General features: G+C 43.0%; 1 protein-coding gene across 1 annotated transcript in view; it reads left to right on the top strand.

The window, feature by feature from the left end:
• The first annotated feature begins 687 nt into the window (after positions 1-687).
• Ddah1 (dimethylarginine dimethylaminohydrolase 1) overlaps positions 688-9,287 on the top strand; it is a 149,464-nt gene continuing 140,864 nt past the window's right edge. Inside the window, exon 1 of the mRNA XM_013018208.1 lies at positions 688-1,007. Within this exon, the coding sequence (XP_012873662.1) occupies positions 705-1,007 (303 nt within the window). The 5' untranslated portion in view covers positions 688-704. The remainder of the gene's footprint in view (positions 1,008-9,287) is intronic.

Raw genomic sequence — 9,287 nt, 5'->3', positions numbered from 1 at the left:
CGTGAGCCACTGGCGACCCGCCAGAGTTAATATTCTTATAGTCCTGTTTCTCGGACTCTTCTTGTGCACAGAAAGACTTTATCTCACATAGAGCAAAGGTCAATTTTGGAGACAGTTAAAAGGATGTCGATGAAAGCAGATTCTCACCTAGGAACCCAGGGAATAAGAGTGGGGAAAGAGGTCCAACTATGGGCCCACGAATGAATCATTCCCGAGCCCTAACAGTCCAGGGTAGGGCACAGGCCACGCAGCAAGTCCGCGGCGAGGGGCTGGAGGGGTGGGGAGGGTCGATGGGCGGTGTGCACCTGGTGCGGACAGAGCACGGATAGCGCTAGGTCAGGGTAGGGGTGGTTTGATTGTTAAGGTGCCCCACCCGCGCGTATTCGGGGGGGGGGTCCCTCTACTTCTAAAGCGCTCGCGATGACAACTCCTGCCCCGGTGGCCGCAAAACCCCGGAGCGCCGGAGTGGGCGCACGGGCCGGCGCCCGGAGCTCTGGGCATGCTCAGTCGCGCGGGCAGGGCTCCGGCTCCGGGCGCGAGCCGGGCTGCTGCTCCTGCACCACATTCATCCTCTGCCAAGAGCAGCAGCCGGGCGCTCTAGGCTCGGCGCGCGCTGTTCGCGGGAAGACCCAGCCGCCGCGCCGCCGCCGCCGCCGCCGCCGCCGCCGCTCGCGCCCGGACCCCCCCGCGGCAGCCCCGGAGCCATGGCTAGCCTCGGCCACCCTGCCGCCTTCGGCCGGGTCACGCACGCCGTGGTGCGGGCGCTGCCCGAGTCCCTGAGCCAGCACGCGCTGAGGCGCGCCAAGGGCGACGAGGTGGATTTCGCCCGCGCCGAGCGGCAGCACCAGCAGTACGTGGGCGTGCTGGGCAGCAAGCTGGGGCTGCAGGTGGTGGAGCTGCCGGCCGACGAGAGCCTCCCGGACTGCGTGTTCGTGGAGGACGTGGCCGTGGTGTGCGAGGAGACGGCCCTCCTCACCCGGCCCGGGGCGCCCAGCCGGAGGAAGGAGGTGAGTGCCCGCCGGGGGCCCCGCCACGCCAGGGGCGCCGCCCTCCCCTGCGCCCCCCCGCGGGCGGCCGACTGGCCGGGGCCCCGGAGGGTGGGGGGCAGCTAGTTCACAACTTCCCGTGGAGAGCCGGGAGGGCGTGTGCACGGTGTGAGCGCCCACGGGAGGGGAGGGGGGCGCAAGATCCTCGCAAGTGTGAACCTGCCCCCTCGGGCAGGTGGATGGGTCGGGGAATCCATCTCGGGAGCGTTTTTTTTCCATTTGTAGCAATTAAATGGCGAAGACCATGCCACTCTGCGTGTCTCCTGAGGAGTGGGGGCCGACGGGGGGGGTGCCCCTCAGGTGGGAGGGTGGAGTTCAGGGCCCCCTGCAGGGGTCAGCGCCAGCCGGTGACCATGACCTCCCCCCTCCCCCCAGTCCTCCCAGGTGCTCTATGCTGGACAGGAGGATGACATAACATGGCGTTGGTGCCAACAGACCTGGGCGTCCAGAGTTAGTTTTCAGTGAGTCCTGAAGAATGAATTTAAGCAGACTGTTTTGTTGATGAGCTGTGTGAAAAGTGTGTGTGAAAGAGCTGGATTACAAAAGCTGTACACACTCGCTCGCTCTCTCTCGCACATGCTCAGCTGTTTTGTGTGTGAATTTAATTATAAATGGTGGTTTACCAAGTTCCATAATTTATATTCTATATTTTTAACTTCCAGTAATGGAGAAGGGGGGGTGTGTTCTCAGTGGATAGTGACTACTTTAAGATATTGCAGCTGGTGCAAATGGCTATGATTGTTTTAAACATAATGTAGGTTAGTGGGGGAGAGACAAATAAGAGTAAAGTCGGATTTCAAAATGTCACCTGGCTCAGGATTCTTCTTACTAATGCTGGGGTCCTATAGCATTTCAAGGTGGAGGTGGTCTCTTTCATATCTAGAGGTTAAGGGGTGTGGGTTGTTGTTATTGTTGTTTGTCTATTCAGTTCACACAGGAAGTGTCTCATAGAGCTAAGTAAAATATGCTTGTCTTTACTGCTTGGATGGTGGAACCCTACAGGATCCCAAAAGAAGCATCTTCCATTTGTTTCTGAGATTATCAGCTATGTAAGCAGGAAATCAGAAGAGTAAGAGGTCTCATCCTCTTAGCCCTTTTATTTCTCGTCACCCTTTTCTATCTTTGAGTGTGTGAAACACCCTCCTCTTACTTTAACCTGATAAGGAATGTCTTCATTGTGTTCTAGGCCATATGGTAGAGCAGTGGTTTTCACTGAAAACAGTAAAAATGGGTTTCAAACCCTTTCAAAATGGTGCTCATTAGAAAAGAGTAGTTCAGTGCCCACTTGAGACTCTCACTCACTTATTCATTCATTTGATTTTATCCCTATAATAAAAGCTTCTAAATATTGGTCTTCCTGTTATAAGATGGAGCAGTGATGTGCCTGTACTTCAGTCTACGTTTGAAATATCAAAATGTGGCTTTATACTAGGATCAACCCATTGCTAAGCTGTTTCTTTTTTTGTGTGTCTCTCTTCCATTGCTAAGCAGTTTCTCTCTCTCTCTCTCTCTCCTCTCTCTCTCTCTTTCTCTCTCTCTCTCACACACACACACACTCACACACACACACACACACACACACAGATATAGGCACATTGGTCCTGTGGCTTGAACTCAGGGCCTGGGCACTGTCCTTGAGCTTTTTGCTTGAGGCTTTCACTCTATCACTTGAACCAGAGCTCCACTTCAGACATTTTGGATGGTAGTTTCTCGGAGAAAAGAATCTTGTGGACTTTTCTGCCGGGCCTGGTTTTGAACCACAATCCTCAGATCTTAGTCTCCTGAGAAACTAGGATTATAGGTGTGAGCCACTGGCTCAGGTGGGTTTTTTTGTTGTTGTTGGTGGTGGGGTTATGTTGTTGTTTTTGCTAGTCTGGGGCTTGAACTCAGGGGCTGGTCACTGTTCCCAAACTTCTTTTGCTCAAGGCTAGCACTCATCACTTGAACTACAATGCCACTTCTGGCTTTTTCTGTTTATGTGGTTCTGAGGAATTGAACCTAGGGCTTTGTGCATGTAAGGCAAGCACTTTACCACTAAGCCACCTTCCCAGCCCTACTGATGGAGTTTTGTTTTTTTATTATGCAGGAGATTGAACCTCGTGTGCATGAGAGGCAAATATTCTACCACTAAGCTATTTCCCCAATCCCAGAGGTCAACATAATATAGCAGGGGTAGGAAACCTTTTTCTGCCAATGGTCATTTGGATATTTATAACATCATTGGATAATACAATAGGATCGGTACAGGCAGACTGACAGAAAGAATCTGAGAATCATCCATATTTCTCTTGTCACATACAAATTATTTCTTGGACTTTACATTGTACTCAGGCTAGATGTTCCCTACCTCTGTTGGATAAGATTCTTAGTTTGGATCAGCTCCACCACTTCAGTTCTGTGACCTTAGGGAAATTGTCCCTTGCCTCAGTTTTGTCATCTTTGGCTTTGCATAAGACTATCTGTTGCACAGACTGGTAATAAACTTATTGATCCTCCTGAAATTCATAGTCAGAACACTTATGAATGTTGACTGTTGTTATTCACTTAACAATGATGGGTCAGGAAAAAGTGACTCTTTGAATAAGAAATGGGCTGTTCATAATGTTGTTAGTGACAGTTCTGCTTCCCAGCATAAAGGCAAGATATTTTCATGCTTTGAGTTTCATCCTAGAGTGTTATGTGCCACTGCCGTCAGCTTGGGTCTCTGTCTGATCTCACCTCAAAGCATTTTTCTTATTCCATATGATCTGGGTCACAGGATAAGGAGGCTTTTCAGTCACAGAAAGGATACCACCCATCTGTTTTGGGTAAAATGCTTCTAGAGAGCAGGGCTGTGCTGGATAATGCATTTTGAAATCTCTCAGCATCAGATTTCGAACTTTGTAGGTATTGATATTTATGAATGAATGGATGGATGGATGAATGAATAAATGAATGAAATGCTGAACAGGCAAGCTGATTATAACTTCAAGGTCCTCTTTGGATTGCGTTAATTCTTTTCTTGTCCACAGCAGCCAAAAAATTATTTTAAGATTATTATCATCAATTTCCCTGCTTCCTCTCTTCACTCTCCATTTCATTCGCACACTGTAGCCAACTTGGCCATTTTAAAACTCTGATTCTGCTGACTAAAATTCTTGCAGGGACCCCATTGAGCTTAGATAAGCTCATGGAGCTGGGCTATTTTCCTTTCCAGCTTGAACTTAATCTCTGGCCCCACTGAAGCCTCTGTCAACACTTGGCTTATGCAAGGTTCTTTCTTTCAGGCTCATCATATTATTATTGCTTTTCTGGACACGGTTTTCCTTTTTCTGGGACCTCACTCCTTCCTCCTTTCTTCCTTTTACCTGGCTGTCCTATTCATATTTCAGTTCTCAGCTAATTTGTCATTAATTGCACTGAGCTAACATTTATTGGGTACTTGCCATTTGCCACAAACAGCCAGATTTGTGATATGCATTTCATAAATGTTCGTATCACCTCTTTGAGATCAAGACACACATTACTCCTTTCGTAAAGCTGATGACACTGAGGCTTAGAGATGTTTAATACATTAGCCAAGGTTGTGAAATGGCTCCAGTGATACCCAGATTTGAACTCAGGCTTCCAGAATTCCAAAGATCTAGTCCCACCTTCCATTATTTTAGACCTTAGCTTTCCCAGCACAGGAGGATTCTCTTTTCATGAGCTCCATTAACTCTCAATACTTCCTCTTAGAGTGATATTTCTCATACCATATGGTATCTTTCTGTTTATTGCCTGTTTATCTTTCTGTGTCCCTCACTACTATGTGAAGGCAGGAATCATGTCTACATTGGTACACATTTTATCTCCAAAGTTCTTGCACACAACAGGAAAACAAAATATTTTGTTGAACAGATGTTTCCATGATTTCAGAGTTCCAAAGTTTTATTCTGGATGTTGATGGTTTATAACTTTAGCTCTCTTTCCTGAATTGTTACTATTGTTGTTTTTGCTTGTTTTTATACAAATCTTGAGCAGTTCTTTCTTAATCAAAATATTGTGCTATTTTAATGACATTTTTCTTTGGAAGAAAACTAAGAACCAAATTTAAGAAGGCACTCTAATGAAATTCCACCACCTCAGCAGCACCTCCAGAAGTTTATAGTACCTAGGCCCTGTGTCTAGAAAATTTGTTTTATTGAAGGAAACTGCAAATATAGAAAATCAGTAAATATGTGTCAATTGTTTAATAATTCTGTGTCTTAAGGATTATGAGTATTTTAATATCTTTAGTACTCTGAAAACAAATAAATGAGACTGGAAAAGTATACGATATTACAAGTGAATCCTGCTTATTTTTAGGGGGAAAATCAACTTTTAAATGCCAAGTCTTGTAAACAAATTATCTAAAAGCTGAAATAGGACATGTGACAGGCTATGAGGCTTTGGTGTTTTAAAAATTACTTAAAATTTTGTACAGATAATGCATTGCACTGTACCAAGTTCAGAAAGTGTAAGAGTTTAGTGAAAGTCTCAGCCCTAGCCGGATGTTGGTGGCTCATGCCTGAATCCTAGCTACTCAGGAGGCTGAGATCTGAGGATCACGGTTCAAAGCCAGCCCGGGCAGGAAAGTCCATGAGACTCTTTATCTCCAATTAACCATCAGAAAACTGGAAGTGGTGCTGTGGCTCAAGTGGTAGGGCACTTGCCTTGAGCTGTAGAGCTGAGGGACAGTGCCCAGGCCCAAAGTTCAAGCCCCACAACCAACCAAAAAGTCTCAGCCCTGTTTCTACTCTTTCAGCTAGTTACTTACTACTACCATGTTAAAACTCTTTCCTTCAATACCAAATAAATGATTAACTGACAAAGCTTACTTAAGCAAAATTGTGAAATGTATCCTATGTCCTTTTGCCCTTCTTTAAGAACAATTTTCTCTTTTCGCAGTTATCATGTAGTTAGTTATATGTGGAATAATTCTGTCTAGGAGAAAAACTACCAAAGCACCTTTTTACAAAGTGATAATAACTTTAATTATTCTGCCCTTGATCATTTTCATTTTTAGACACTTCTTTAGGAAGAAGACAATGAATAGCACAAAGTCATAAATCCTAGAAGAAAATTAGTCATCAAGCTGGAAGATGGGGACATAAATGGAAAGAAGTGAGCAGTATATAATTGGGTAGATAGATCTCCTTTTATTTGAAAACAGTTATTAGCACTTAGGCATTTTGGTCCTTGGTTTATTCTTTGTTCAGAAAAAAACTTGACTATTTAAGTCCCTGAGAATGGTAAACATCAGGATTGTGCTAGAAAGCAATAACTAATATATTCCAAGTTTTTGAGTGTGTGAATCCTAGAAGATGATATTATTTTTAGCTCTATTTGAAAGATAAGAGAACTGTGTTTCAGGTAACCAAGGTTAAATAACTTGACCGAGGTCACACACAAGTAATAAGTTACAGAAATGAGATTCTCATGGAAATGTAAAGGTCATTTTTTTGTTTGAAATGCTTAATGCCAGTTGAGGGTAATCCTTAGAATATTAAATAGATGCATAATAGCCTCGTGAAACCCATTTTATACCTGATAGTATACTAACTCATGTTAATTTAGCAGTTTCACTTCCCTTATGTCATAAGTGAGAAGAGATTATTTTTATTTTAGTTTTTTTAAAAACACAGTAATTTGATCATTTGTATGGCCATCCTTAATCACCTAGACATAATTTGTGCATAATTATCTCATTCACCACCAGAGTGGCTTGCTTATTTATGTACTTCTTTATTTTTCTTTTTTCTTTTATCTTTATTGAAAAGATGAAAAGATGATGAGCTGGGAGGGGGTTAAGTAAGATAATGAGTACATTTGTTTTTTAAACACTGTTATCCATCCTCATTTTTTTTCTCTTACCCCTCCCAACTCCCCTTCCTCCATCCAAGTTGCAAAGGTATTTATGTTTGTATGTATGTATTTGTTTAGTTATGTAGTTATTTAGATTTTTGCCAGTCCTAGAGCTTGAATTCTGGGCCTTGACTTTTGTGCTCAAGTCTAGAGCTCTCCTACTTGAGCCATAGCTCCACAGCTGGCTCTTTCTGTGATTAATTGGAGATAAGAATCTTATGGACTTTCCTGCCCAGGCTGGCTTCAAAATGAGATTCTTAGATCTCAGACTCCTGAGAAGCTAGGATTACAGGCATGAGACAACAGGGTCTGGCTTGTTTTATTTTTGTGATAGAGTCTTGCCATATAGACTAGGCTGGCTTTCAACTCTTGATCATCAGCCTCCTAAGTGCTGGCATTACAGATGCATATCCTAAACCATAATTAGAAGTTACTCTGTGCCCTGGGTGGAAAGGGAATGTGCCTGAGGCTGTCACATGGCAGCAAACAACAGTTCTTGATAAATCATCACCTCCAACTGGTTATAACAACTGCTCCTTGTCAGGATGTTTCTTTTTCAACTCTTCTGCGTGGCCTTGGCAATAACAGTTGGAAATTGATGTGTCTCAGAGACTGGATGTATCCAATAATGTAATTTTGAATGCCTTGAAAATGAAGAACAAAATGATGAGTGGGGAGTGACTTCTATTAGACACTATTAGCTGAAAATGAGTTTTCTGCAGAGATTCTTACAATCATTAGGGAATGATTCTAAGACTAAGAAGACAGAGCTGGATCCCTTATAACTCTGATATGCTGGAAAATTGCCTTTGCATGTATTTAAATTCTTATTAAGTTCAAATTTCTTCAAAATTAGTTTCATTAGAGTATTGGGAGGCATCTATCCACAGAAAAATCTACCTAAGACTTTGGAACATACATGTTATCCTCACTCTGCCTTGTGTTCTAAGTGTACTATTTGTGGCAATTTTATAACCCCAATATAAATTTTAAAATGCATGCTTTAAAACGAGTGCTGGTTATTATTTCTTTTGTTGTCCTCTTTTATTAACATCTATTACCACTCAGAAAGCCTCATTTTCTGAATAGCTATCTGGTATGTAACACTTTCCCTTATCAAAGGAGTATTATAATTAAAGATAAAATAACTTAAAACTTTATTGAGAAAGGATTCATTAGTATCTTATGCAGTACAGTGCATTGTTCACCCTAACAAGTATATAAATGTTTATTTGCCGTAACTGAAATCCTCTGACTTTCCATTAGAATACTCATCTGACCTTTGAAGTAAGCATTCATTGCTTTTCTCTAGCTGATATTAAATAGTCAGTCTGTCAGAATGCTTACCTCATTTCATAAGCAGACATTTTTTATCCACATAGACAAGCAGGAGTCATCTCAAGCAAACAACAAATCCCATTTTTAAATGTGTGCCATATATATATATATATATATATATATACATAAAATGCCATCCTAATTCACTTTGTCAATGTCAGTAATTTAATAATGTCTAATATCTTCCTGAAGCTGAGTGCTGAAGAAGCAGTGGCACCATGTAAAAAGAAATAAATCACCAGATTTTACACTTCTGCTTTTATAAGCCTATATTGTTCAGTCAAATATGACTACATAAGAAATTCAAATGGCAGGGTACAAAGAATTGTAAGATTGGCTTAATTTTCCCTGGAAAAATATCATGTGGACAAAAATCTCTGAATCTGAGCTGGGTGCTGGTGGCTCACACCTGTAATCCTAGCTACTCAGGAGGCTGAGATCTGAGGATCACAGTTCAAAGCCAGCCCAGGCAGGAAAGTCCTTGAGACTCTTTTTTATTGGTGGTGGGGGGTCTGGTGGTGGGGCCTGAACTCTGGGCCTGGGCGCTGTCCCTCAGCTCTTCAGCTCAAGGCTAGCGCTCTACCACTTGAGCCACAGAGCCATTTCCGGCTTTTTTCATTTTGCTTATATGGTGCTGAGGAATTGAACCCAGGGCCTCAGGCATGCAAGGCAAGTGCTCTACCACTGAGCCATCTTCCCAGCCCAGCATTTTTACTCAAGGTTAACACTCTACCAAGTTGAACCCCAGATCCATTTCTGGCTTTTTGGTAGTTAATTGAAGATAAGAGTTTCATGGACTTTCCTGCCCTGGCTGGCTTTGAACTATGATCCTCAGATTTTAACCTGAGTAGCTATGAGTAATTACAGGGATAATCTACAAGTGCCTGTCCTTTATTATATTGCTTAAGAAATATTAATGTTTTCTTACTTTGTTTAGCCCTATAAGTTATTGGTGTATTCATTATTAGGCAATCACTTTCCTCCTGGGTCCATAATTTGCCATACTAGAATGCATCATACAAACCTGACATACTGTGG

The sequence above is a fragment of the Dipodomys ordii genome, unplaced genomic scaffold (genome assembly GCF_000151885.1).
Source record: "Dipodomys ordii isolate 6190 unplaced genomic scaffold, Dord_2.0 Scaffold39, whole genome shotgun sequence".
Taxonomy (NCBI): Eukaryota; Metazoa; Chordata; class Mammalia; order Rodentia; family Heteromyidae; genus Dipodomys; species Dipodomys ordii.
The sequence above is the reverse complement of the archived record's forward strand: the minus strand, read 5'-3'. Positions and strand labels throughout refer to the sequence as shown.